Raw genomic sequence first — 12,768 nt, 5'->3', positions numbered from 1 at the left:
AAGTATAGCATGATGGGTTTCTGATTTCATCCTATTTCTTAAGATTTTTACAATTTTTAAAACCTATTTTGTGCTCAGACACTTGAATGGGATTTCACTAACCCTTATTGCTGTCAGGTACAAAGTCTTGTGAATGGTGTCTGATCCCTCTAAGTTAAAGTACTTCATGCCAAAAGGTGAATTGACAGGCCAAAACTGAAGGAGAACTATTTATTTGGCCTTGTATCGAAAATCTAAACTGTAATTACTTTTGCTTTAAAGAGAGTCACTGGGGAGAGGATCATTTGGTGAGTTTTTAAGTTTGAGTGAGAGACAGCATCTATTCTTACAGTTTGTCTATTTTGTTTCTTTTTTTTTTTTTTTTTTTTTGCGGTATGTGGGCCTCTCACTGTTGTGGCCTCTCCCGTTGCGGAGCACAGGCTCCGGACGCGCAGGCTCAGCGGCCACGGCTCACGGGCCTCGCCGCTCCGCGGCATGTGGGATCTTCCCGGACTGAGGCACGAACCCGCGTCCCCTGCATCGGCAGGCGGACTCTCAACCACTACGCCACCAGGGAAGCCCCAGTTTGTCTATTTTGACATGTGGTGATAAAGATGCTATATTCAACTTCCTGAACTGTTAAATTACCTCCAAGGAAGAGGGCAAGGTGATTAGTTGTTACAAGTAGCATGAAGGTTTTATTTACCCATTCAGTTTTGTGCAAGTTTTTGTTTTTTCTATTTAGCAAGAATTCTTTTGACAAGAAATGAGTGATAATGAACTTCACTCGTATTCTAACATCAAATGCTGTTCTGCGTGGCTCACCCAGCATTATACCAACCTTGAGAACATAAAGGCTTGGAAGAGGGGAGGCAGGTACCTTGTCTAAGGCCTACTCTTAGCTCCTAAATTATTTATTTTATCCTGGTAGGCTTGTAAGGCCTGTGGACTTAACTGAAACATTAACCACACTTGATTATTAGTTGGTAGTTTCCTCTACTAGGAGAGTGAAAGATGTATAACTAAATCTCCAGCCTGATGACAGCACCTGGTATGTTGAACACTCAGTACATACTTATTACTACATTTTGCATGGGTAGTGTATTGCAGGTGGGCCTGGACGTAAGGAAACAAGTTAGTGCAGTAATTGAAACGGTGAAATGTAAAAGGGTAAATTTAGGCTCTGGCATTGAGAACTGGAGAGAGATTCCAGAGATATGTCAAATAGGATTTGATGATAACTTGTATATATACTGCCTGTCATGCTTTGCTCTGAACACTTAAATGTTTTCTAAACTGGAAACCAAATATTTGCTTACAAGTTATAGTGTCAGCCTGGATAACTTCATTGTTTACGTGAAGAACTTATCCAGAACTCTAGCTTAAATTTCTTAGCCTCAAATCCAGTGACCTTGACTTCCATACTCTCCTTAGCACCACATTCCTGTGGCTGTATCTCATCACAAGTTTAGGGGTGATAGCTGTAAAGCTGCTTCCAATACAGTTAACACCCTCCATGAGGAGTATACCTCCCTCCCTCAACCACTGGTTTTTTTTTTTTGTTCTCACAACTAATTAGCCTCATAGCTCTAGTTTTTTCCGTAGAACTAGACCTTGGTGGTTCTCGGACAATCAAAATCATGGGACTCTGTGGATTCATCAGTCCCAGCCCTCAGATGGGCTTTCGTATAGTAGGTGATGTGGGGCCCAGGAATTTGCAATTTAACTGATACTTGACAACGATTGAAGTATGATCCCGGCTACCAGCATGAGTCTCCCCTAGGAACTTGTTAGATACATAAATTTCGGGCACCCGCACAGACCTACTAAATGAGAAATGAGACAGTAGAGTCCAGTGATCTGCCTTAAGCCCTCTAGGTGATTCTGATGTGTGCTGAAGTTTGACATCTTCTCTTTTAGATCTAAAAGGCAGATTCTGAATTAGTCCTGCTGAGGTATCAGCTCCATCCAATGTGACTTTTTGTGATGCAATGTTCTGTACCTCTCCATTGTCTGATAAAGTAGCTGCCAGCTGCATAGAGCTGTTAGGGATCTGGAATGTGGCTAGTGTGACTGAAAACTGAATATTTAATTTTATACTAAATTTAATCCCGTGTAGCTAGTGATTACCATAGATAAAGCAGAGCTAGGTGATTCTGATGCTGGTGGTTCCTGGCCCACTCACTGAAAAAAAAATTCAAATTCTTATTAATGATAGGGGGAAATCCTCCAAGAATGATACAGAATGTAAAAGCTACAAAGGAAAGTTTAAAAAGAAAATCTAATATTAAAAGTAACATGGGTCAGGAGTTCCCTGGCTGGCCAAGTGGCTAGGACTCCGCATGCTCACTGCTTAGGGCCCAGGTTCATTACCTGGTCGGGGAACTAAGATCCCACAAGCCGCGTGGTGTGGCCAAAAAAAAAAAAAAAGACATCAAAAGGTAACTTAGGTTAAAAAGTAAGTGATATACTTGAATAAAATATTTACATTGAACAAAGCATTTGAAGAGCACTAATCATGACAAGTCAATAGAAAAGAATGGGCAAAAGGTAGAGATAGGTAATTCACTGAAGAAATAAAAATGACAAAGTATTGTCTTAGAAATTAGGGAAATGCAACTTCAGTCAATAAAGTAATTTCATACATTTAGTATTAGGCCCTTTTTTTTAAATTTTTAGGCACATTTTTAAAAAAAAGTTTCGGCAAGGATTCTGGGAACCTGGGAAATTAGCAAAATGTTTTAGAAGGCATTTGGCAGAATCTCATTTAAATGAATATAATTTTAGGAAATTCCCTGGCGGTCCTGTGGTTAGGATTCTGAACTTTAACTGCATAGGGCCCAGGTTAGATCCCTGGTTGGGGAACTAAACCCCACATCCCACAAGACTTGTGGCATGGCCCAAAAATAAATTAAACGAACGTAATTTTTTTTGTTTTGTTTTTGATTTTTTGCAGTACACGGGACTCTCACTGTTGTGGCCTCTCCCATTGCGGAGCACAGGCTCCGGACGCACAGGCTCAGCAGCCATGGCTCACGGGCCCACCCGCTCCGTGGCATGTGGGATCTTCCCGGATCGGGGCACGAACCCGTGTCCCCTGCATCGGCAGGCAGACTCTCAACCACTGCGCCACAAAGGAAGCCCTAAACGAACATAATTTTATGCCAGCATTTTATTTCTAGGAATCTAAAGGTAGTAGTAGATGGTGTACTCAGATGTTTACAAGATATCCTTTTTTTCATTCAGTACTGCATGTAATAGCCATTTGAAACAATCCAAATAACCATTAATGGAGTAAAATAAGTTATTACACATTTTTATGGCATGAGGTGTAGCTGCAGTCAATAAAGTTAAATGTACTGACACAAAGTTCTCCAAAACATAAAGATTAGAAAACTTAAGCTTTCTGTAGTGTGCTTCCACTGAAGTTTCTAAAAATTGGAAGTGCACATGTTTTATGTACATGGAATGGATAGAAAGTAATGGATGTGTGCAAAACGTTTTTAGTGGTTATTTCTGGGAATGAGATTTGGGTTGTGAAAGGATTTATTCTAATCCTGTATACTTAGAATTTGTTCATGTATTACTTGTGTTAAAAAAAAAAGTGGTTTGACAAGAGAATATTGAAATTTTGAGGTAGAACTTGAGTAGGATACTTACATGAAATGTCAGTGCTAAGCTAGTTGGAATTGAAGAGATTAAAGAACTCTGAAGCTAGGGTATTGATTGGATTATTTTCCTGGAATTTGAAATCACTCAAGATGATTGTCAAGAAATACGGTAGAGACAAAGACATTTTACTATTTCACAGAGTAGTGAAAGAATGTGTAACATGACCATTATGGATGGCAGTAAAATTGGTAGGGAATTCCCTGGCGGTCCAGTGGTTAGGACTCTGTGCTTTCACTGCCGAGGGTTCAATCCCTGGTCGGGGAACTACGATCCCGCAAGCCATGTGGCGCAGCCAAAAGAAAGTTGGAAAACGCCATCTTCACCTTAAGATAAAATTCATAAGGTTTTCAGCCATGAATTGTGGGGTCAGTCATTTGGAATTAACTTCAGGTAAGAAACCAGATTAGGTCTTTGTGGTCTCTTTTGTCCCATGGAAAGTAACTTGTATTTTACATGAAATACTATCTGGGAATCAAGAAATACAAAGTAGGACCAAAACATGTCAGAACTCTAAAATAGATGACATTATTCAGAAGTACTGTTGTTAAGGCCTATCTCAAACCAAGCTAATCAAGTTTATTTACTTTTATTTTAGACAGTATTACTTATAAATTTAGCAGGTTATCTGATTTCAGAAGAGGACTTGAGGTTGCTGGGGCCAAACTGACAGCAAAGAAGTTAGAAAAATCAATTTACAAAGTTGAGCATAGTGGAGAAATATGCCTCGGTAACATTGAAAGCATTTAGCGTTGCATTTTGGTACAAAGATTTAATTATAACCCAGCTGCCCAAAGAACAGTTAAATTTCCTGATAATCTGCTAAAAAGACAAATGTGTAAATACATTTCAAAAAGTGATGAGCCTCAGTTAACCTGGAAATTTAGGTCGAAATCTTCACTTTGAAACTTCGATTGTCAGTTTAAATGTTTAACGGTTAATAAAATTTTGGCCACGACCAAAATTGGTGATACAAAACCAAAGGATCTTAACACTATGTCAATAGTAAGTAAAAATACTAGCCAACACAAAGACAGTGCTAACTATGTGCCAGATGCCAGACATTGTTCTAAATGCTTCTTTTCACATTGTAATCTACTTAATTTTTGAGACGCCCTTATGAGATTATCTCATAATGAGGAAAGTGATATACAGAGATTTTAAACTTAGTTTAGTAAGTGGCAAAAACAAGATTTTAAACCCAGTCTGGGACTTCCCTGGTGGTCCAGTGGCTAAGGCTCTGTGATACCAATGCAGGGGGCCTGGGTTTGATCCCTGGTCAGGGAACTAGATCCCACGTGCCACAACTAAGAGTTCACATGCTGTAAATCCCTCATTCTGTAACCAAAAAACTCCCGCGTGCTGCAACTAAGGCCCAGCACAGCGAAATAAATATTTTTTAAAATTAAAAAAAACACAATATGGCTCCAGTAGCAATACTCTTTTAAGTATCTTATCCTATCTATAGAAACTTCAACTCTAATAGTCGAGGGAGGCAAGTGAAATATATAGGTCCCTATTAACTGGGATGCTGCCCAGCATAATGGGAAGAGCACAAATTGCAAAACAAAAATGTATATCCTGCATCCATTGAAAGTACCTTTGACCCCACATTACCGTGGAATGAATTCCTAGTTGCCAAACCCAGTTCTTTACAGCCCTTATTTTATAGAATGGTTATGTGATTTATACTATTGACCACTTTCTCTTTAACATTCTCTATTTTTGATTCTTATACTATGTTCTTTGGTCTTTTCCTTATTCCTCTGCTGCTTCCTTACATAGTTTATTTTTTTCTACCTGCCCCATACATGTTGCTGTTTTCTTGGGTTCTTTCCCTCTTACTAGGCAAGATTACCAAAGACACTTGAAATTTAACATTCTCTTCTATTCCTGCTTTCTCCTTTAAATTCTCTGATAGTTCTTGCTGTCAAATAGGAAACTTTCACTATCACGCATAAAAATGAGAACTAATGTGTGCTGGCCAGAGAAAGTCTGGGGAACTAGCTTCATGCTGAACTACTCCATTTAGCCATGTTTGTTCTAATAGATTAAGGGTCTCCCCCACCCTGCCCCCAAATACCTTGAATAAAGTCAATACTACAGAAAAGGATGTCTTGTTTATTTTACCATTTTTCATGCTCAAGGACCACACACCTACCACTGCCCAGCCTCCGCTCCCATCCAAGACCCTGAGAACTGGTTCTGGCTTCTCTCTATACTCATCTCTTTACTATCTTTTTTCCCTTCCTCACCTCTGACCTTCCTCACCTACAGTTCCACAAAAGGAACATGCTGTTTAATGCAAATGTGTGCTTGGAATATTCTTCCTTCCTACTTTACCCTAGGAATTCTACTGATGTTTTGCGACCAATCTATCAGCCTCCTCCACCTAGAGACAATTCCTCCTACATTTCTAGATGACCCAAATTTATCCCCTCCTTCTTCCTCCATACATTTTACCCTATACTAACCAGGACCCATCACACTTGATTGCATTTTTTACTCATCTGTCTTTCATTAAAAGAGGTCCTAAGTCTTACTTATCTTTGCCTCCTCAATGCCTAGCACACATTTGTTAAACGACTGGTTACATGAGTTTCTTTGTAGCTTTAATTCTGTCTGGATTCCTGACCTGAGTTATCTGAAAGCTTCCAATCTCGCTAATTAGAAAAACCGTTTGCCCCTAGAGAAGGATCCTAACAGACAAGGTCAGTCAGTGGTGCTTCACGACACCGCCACTTCCCTAACCCCGCCCTTGAGACTGTCACCTAGCTCAAGGTCCTATCTAAGGAGAGAGCTCAAGGACAGCCAGTTACAGCCAAAGGGCTTCCCCACAGGAACTCGGTCCCTTTCCTAAACGCAGTTCCGCCAAGTACTCTCTCCAATTGACATCCCTGTTGTCCAATTATGTTTCGAGGCTCTGAGGGTTGCACCTAACCAGACACTGTCCAATTAAAAAAAAAGCAATTCAGATTAGCACCAATTTTGGCCAATGGTTGAGAAGATGAGAGGTTATTAGCCTATAGGAGCAGCGCTGAGAGTGATGAGCAGCAAGATCATCCAGTGGCCATGCCTACTGCAGGGTAGGCCTCGCCCCCCAACTGTGGGGAGTTGGAGGCTAGACGGCTGCAGGGCTCAGTCGCCACCCGGGCTCCGCCATGTTGGGACTCGTGGGTCGTGTGGCCGCTTCCACGGCCTCTGGGGCCTTTCGGGGACTCAGCCCTTCAGCGCCGCTACCTCAAGTCCAGCTCTTACTGCGGGCCGCTCCGGCAGCGCTGCATCCTAGTAAGTGCCGTGCTTTAGGGGCTGCGTTCGTTTCTGCCGTCCCATGACCTTGAGCCTGGGGCCGATAGTCGCTTGGGCCTAAGGGATGTGGTGCTAGAAGGACGCCAGGGCCAGCGCCCTGCCCTCTAACGGCGGGAAAACAAGAACAGGACCGATCTAATTCCGTCTCATTTTGGAAGGGGGCGTTGTGTGACGGAAAAGTGTGGGCAGGTGCATTGACCTTCCCGTGGAATGGGGGCACCGAGCCCTCGAATAATGGGGTTTTGTGCAGGAGGATGGGAAGATGGTGCAGGCTCTTTCTCCGCTTCCAGTGCGGCCCTCCCTCTGGACCCGCCTTCCGTGCAAGCGGAAGGAGGTCGGGCCTGGGCTGTATTCACCAGTACTTGCGAGTTATGTCGGGGTTTCCGATGACCTTTAACTGTCCTAACCCCAGCTTCTTCCATATCTTTTTTGTCTGTTAGCCAGAGACTATGCCGCTCAAATATCTCCGTCGCCAAAGGCAGGCACCGCCACTGGGCGCATCGTGGCGGTCATTGGTGCAGTGGTGGACGTCCAATTTGATGAGGGACTGCCACCCATCCTAAATGCCCTGGAAGTGCAAGGCAGGGAGACCAGGCTGGTTTTGGAGGTGGCCCAGCATTTGGGTAAGTAGAATGTGTTAGGAATAGTAAAGATCTTGTTTGACCGAAATATCCCCCAAAACTAAGCTGTTTTCCTTCTATGATGATTTTATCAAAATGACTTTCGTTCTTCTGAGTTTGCTGAAGCCACATTTACGTACTGAGAAGGAGTCTTGGTTGACTTAGGTGTTCAATGCCAGTTACACTTCATTAAATATCATGAAGCCAGTATGTCCTGTATAACCCTGCAATGCCTTATCTGACAGGTGAGAGCACAGTAAGAACCATTGCCATGGATGGTACAGAAGGCTTGGTTAGAGGCCAGAAAGTCCTGGATTCTGGTGCACCAATCAAAATTCCTGTTGGCCCTGAGACCTTGGGTAGAATCATGAACGTCATTGGAGAACCTATTGATGAGAGAGGTCCCATAAAAACCAAACAGTAAGTATCCCCCTCTTGTTGCATCTACACAGAAAGGAACTGTTTTTCCTAGCCGTTTTATACATTAAGGTGACAGCCTCTACTATAGCAGAATTTTCTTGCAGAGAATACTTAAAGTACCAATATATTCATTTATTAAAACCACACAATGCAGCTTCTTCTGAAGAAAATTAATGATGCAGAAGTTCTGATGGTAAAAAAAAGAGAGAAAAAATCAAATTGCTACTTAGGGCCCAAGTTGATTATTTCAGTTCATCTTAATACCAGTGGCCTTTGTATTTCTTGTTGGTATGTGAAGAAGTGCTGTTAAGTTAGGGCTCTGTAAAAGGAAAACCTTATGACAGTTAAGGTTGTCAGGGAATGGGATTATTGCTTCCTGAGGTGATGAAATCCCCTTTATTGCAGAATATTTGGGCTTGATGGTGGGTGACAGTTTTGTCTAGAATGTTACTTAAGAGATGAGATTATGAGTAAAGAGTTAGGCTTGAGAATTGAGAGGAACTGTTTAATAAGAATAGACACTGATCTTCTACCTTTACAGATTTGCTGCTATTCATGCTGAGGCTCCTGAATTCGTGGAGATGAGTGTTGAGCAGGAAATTCTGGTTACCGGTATCAAGGTTGTGGATCTGCTGGCTCCCTATGCCAAGGGTGGCAAAATTGGTATGTTAGTGGTGGGTAGACATTTTACAAACCTAATGTGTGGGAAAAAATCCTACCGTGTTAAAAGTGGGTACTGAGATCTATCCCTCACTGATGAGTAGCTTCTGACTTTCGTTCTTCTGAGTTTGCTGATGCCAGATGCCATTTCTGAGAAGGGAAAAGATGGAAAGAAACAAACAAAATTTTTTTTTGAAGTTTGCTTATTTGGAAACAAAACTCTTATTCTTTTTTCCTCAACCTCTCCTAGGGCTCTTTGGTGGTGCTGGAGTTGGCAAGACAGTACTGATCATGGAGTTAATCAACAACGTTGCCAAAGCCCATGGTGGTTACTCTGTGTTTGCTGGTGTTGGTGAGAGGACTCGTGAGGGCAATGACTTATACCATGAAATGATTGAGTCTGGTGTTATCAACTTAAAAGATGCCACCTCCAAGGTGAGCACTGAGCTGATTGATGTCCACAAAGTAGTGCCAGGAAACTGCTGCAGTTGACTGCATTGCTAGGTGAAGCCATGTTCTATATTTTCATTTTATTGTCCCAGGACCTACAAATGAAATTTGTCAGTGTTTTTCCCCCAGCTTCTAATACACTAATGTACATTTTGTTTTCTTCTTTGATATTTCTAGTCTTTGTTTTTGGTACATAGACCCATCATTTGAAAGCTAACTTTGGGGGGAGTTGAAGGTGGGTTCTTATATCTCAGATTACCCTATTTTGTGCCTTTCACTTACTTACAATTTATTTCCTTTCTACTGTAAGAATATTGCCTCAGTAATTATAAGAAATTACCTTTCATGTTGTTTTGAACTACATCTCTAAAAGGGAAAATTGTGAACAAAAACATAGACATCTAAGGAGGGTTTTTTGGTAGTTTCTCTGATTTGGGGACCTTGGGTATATGGCTTTCCCACTCCTCTGCCACAATTTCTGAATTTGTATGATTACTGCAGGTAGCGCTGGTGTACGGTCAAATGAATGAACCGCCTGGTGCTCGGGCCCGGGTAGCTCTGACTGGACTGACTGTAGCTGAATACTTCAGAGACCAAGAAGGTCAAGATGTATTACTGTTTATTGATAACATCTTTCGCTTCACCCAGGCTGGCTCAGAGGTAAGAGAGAAGGCTTGAGAGAACCTGGTTCATTTGACCTTTCTATGGAATGATGCAGATAAGGCTAAAGATTTTTTTTTTTTTTAAGGTGTCTGCTTTATTGGGCAGAATCCCTTCTGCTGTGGGTTATCAGCCTACCCTGGCCACTGACATGGGTACCATGCAGGAAAGAATCACTACCACCAAAAAGGGATCTATCACCTCTGTACAGGTGAGAACAGTTAAATGGATGAAAGTCTAATTTGTTTAAAGGCATGTACAGAAAGGTACAAAATCTAGTTACTTATATCTCAAAAGGCTTTTAAGTAGGTACCTGAGCTCCCTGAAATAATGTGTAAAATTCTGCGTGTGCATGTTAAAGACCCTAAAAGATTAAGAAACCACTCATCTAAACTAATTGAAGGTGTACATGTAAATGTAGATCACAAAGTAGTGGTTTCCATCCTGAAGGGGAGTTTGAAGCTGCATGGAAACTGAGCGTTGAATATGGACTACACTAACTACTACAAATTTTCAAATGTATGTAGATGGTATATAATAAAAATTATCTAGAAGTTTGTCTAAATTTTATTAACTTTCATGGTTCATTTTCCTGATGAATTAGTATAATAGAGCAAGGGTTTTTGTTTTTTACTATTAAAGTGGGTATCACTACAACAGAGTTAAAAAGTAGGATGAAGAACAAAAGGAATAACAATGAAAATTCTTTCATCACGTCTTGGAGGGACTAGATAATCTATAAGCTTACTCAGCCACTATTAGGGGTGATAAGAGTCCACATTTTTTGAGGTGGACTCTTGAATGCTGAGAAGATAAGAGTGACATAATGAGGAGAGGTCAGAAAAGGGGATGGCTTAAGTAGAATTACTTGGCTTCCTGCTGCTCTTCATGGGTTCTTGACTTTAGGCTATCTACGTGCCTGCTGATGACTTGACTGACCCTGCCCCTGCCACTACCTTTGCCCATTTGGATGCTACCACTGTGCTGTCCCGTGCTATTGCTGAGCTGGGCATCTATCCAGCTGTGGATCCTCTGGACTCCACCTCTCGCATCATGGATCCCAACATTGTTGGCAATGAGCATTATGATGTTGCCCGTGGGGTACAAAAGATCCTACAGGTGAGTACTGCAGGTGAGATCAGTGGCCATAAAGTCGTAGAGGGAATTTGGGGACTGTATTAGGACCGTATCTCTCCTGGTGATTTGTGATTTGCTTTAGAGCAAGAAAAGATGAGACCAGCAGTTCCTAGTGAGTGTTAATGAGGTCTCTTGAGTTTCCAGGTACTCCACGTTTGGAATCCAATATTTTCTAACACCACCTAATAGACTTGGAGTAAGGGAAACAAGACACTGATCTTAGCTGAGGGCTCTCATGACCCCCAAGTAACTAATTTGTTTCAGTTAAGAAGTGCAGTAAAGTGCTAAAATGCTGTATAGAGAGCTCAGTGTGAATATAAAGTTGTGTTAATCCTTAGGTTTTTGTCCAAATTAGAGGAATGTAAATGTTTACTAGGCCTCTCTTAATCTTGTTTTCTCATAGGACTACAAATCCCTCCAGGACATCATTGCCATCCTGGGTATGGATGAACTTTCTGAGGAAGACAAATTAACTGTGTCCCGTGCACGGAAAATACAGCGTTTCTTGTCTCAGCCATTCCAGGTGGCTGAGGTCTTTACCGGTCATATGGGGAAACTGGTACCCCTGAAGGAGACCATCAAAGGATTCCAGCAGATTTTGGCAGGTGAGATTTCAAGTATAAGGCTGAACATAAAATGGCAAAGAAACTGCAATCCCTTGAATGCTTGCTGTGCTGTGTTCCCATTCCAGGAACCATCAAGCAATATATAAATATATTGTGCCTAATTACATAATTTTTATATAAAAGTAAGTTATTTCCCATCAGTTTTCTTTGGAAATACTCAATGTCTGAGAGTAAGACTTAGACTTACTGAGTGCTTTCATGCTAGCTACTCTTCTAAGTGAATTACAACATCCTTATAAGGAAGGCATTATTATCCTGTTTTACAAATTAGGAAACTTGAAGCATGGAAAGTTTAAAATAACCAGTCCCAATATCATACAGCCAAAGTAGCAAGAATTTGAACCCAGGTTATATGACTATGGACCATTTGTTCTTAAGCTGTACTGTAGCGTCATGTCTTGTAAATTGGATTTGTGAGGGAAGTTTAAGAAAAGATACCTAAGATGACACGATTTCACCACATTCTGACTGGTGGCCTCAAGTGGTGAGGTATGTACCCACTGCAGAAAGTTGATAATATCCTTCACTTCTCACCAGTTGGATTTTTTTCCATGTAGGTGAATATGACCATCTCCCAGAACAGGCCTTCTATATGGTGGGACCCATTGAAGAAGCTGTGGCAAAAGCTGATAAGCTGGCTGAAGAGCACTCCTGAGAGGGTCTTTTTGGCAAACTAAGCACTCATCCTCCGTGCTGTCTGTCTCCTTGCTCCTAATCCAGAAATTGCAGTTTTCTCTGTAGGCCACATTCCTGAGAGCCTTGATTGAAGACATAGTGTTCTGTCTGAAGAGTATTTAAGGTTTCCAATAAAAAGTACATCTCTCAGCATCTGTCTGTTTTTCTTGGTCTTGACAACACAGCCAGCACTGACGTTTTTAATAGTAATTTTAGAATAACCACACACAAGAAACAGCACAAAGTAGGCCATATACATTTGAAATGGGGTCATCAAAAAAGAAAAGCCATTGTCTTGGATTGATGAACAGCTGTGAGTCTTGTGAATGGGTTTCCTGGGGATGATGTGATCTTAATAGTAGGGCCTCATCTTTTGCCCTTTTATGTCATTGTTCAAAGGAAGTTGATTTTTTGCCTCTTGTATATAGTGCATTTCTGCTTTTTAAAAAGCCAAAGGACTTTTTAGAAGAGCATTTTGGGAAAAATGGGTTGGGTTTAGAAATAACTGCTATTCTAAGAGAAGGCAGGGGTTAATCAGTGAATGAAATTTTTTGGAAATGATA

General features: G+C 41.3%; 1 protein-coding gene and 2 non-coding genes across 3 annotated transcripts; all 3 read left to right on the top strand.

The window, feature by feature from the left end:
* The first annotated feature begins 6,709 nt into the window (after window positions 1-6,709).
* ATP5F1B (ATP synthase F1 subunit beta) lies at window positions 6,710-12,355 on the top strand. Its single transcript, XM_004274135.3, has 10 exons — window positions 6,710-6,936; window positions 7,398-7,580; window positions 7,823-7,997; window positions 8,539-8,660; window positions 8,908-9,092; window positions 9,609-9,767; window positions 9,856-9,978; window positions 10,674-10,886; window positions 11,308-11,509; window positions 12,088-12,355. Exons 1-10 carry the CDS (start codon window positions 6,810-6,812, stop codon window positions 12,183-12,185), a joined length of 1,587 nt encoding a protein of 528 aa, XP_004274183.1. The 5' UTR covers window positions 6,710-6,809; the 3' UTR covers window positions 12,186-12,355.
* On the top strand, window positions 7,651-7,725 carry LOC117203034 (small nucleolar RNA SNORD59). The gene has a single exon (XR_004485614.1). It is a non-coding gene; the product is annotated as a small nucleolar RNA SNORD59 (small nucleolar RNA).
* Window positions 8,746-8,816, top strand: LOC117203035 (small nucleolar RNA SNORD59). Its single transcript, XR_004485615.1, has one exon. It is a non-coding gene; the product is annotated as a small nucleolar RNA SNORD59 (small nucleolar RNA).
* Window positions 12,356-12,768: the final 413 nt, after the last annotated feature.

This window comes from Orcinus orca, chromosome 11 (assembly GCF_937001465.1).
Source record: "Orcinus orca chromosome 11, mOrcOrc1.1, whole genome shotgun sequence".
In the NCBI taxonomy this organism is placed as follows: Eukaryota; Metazoa; Chordata; class Mammalia; order Artiodactyla; family Delphinidae; genus Orcinus; species Orcinus orca.
Note: the sequence above shows the minus strand (reverse complement) of the source record. Positions and strands in the feature narration are given on the sequence as shown.

Coding starts and splice junctions, on each gene's coding strand:
- ATP5F1B (XM_004274135.3), top strand. CDS start 6,810: ATGTTGGGACTCGTGGGTCGTGTGGCCGCTTCCACGGCCTCTGGGGCC. Junction 7,581..7,822: donor GGAGGTGGCCCAGCATTTGG/GTAAGTAGAATG, acceptor CTTATCTGACAG/GTGAGAGCACAGTAAGAACC. Junction 10,887..11,307: donor GGGTACAAAAGATCCTACAG/GTGAGTACTGCA, acceptor GTTTTCTCATAG/GACTACAAATCCCTCCAGGA.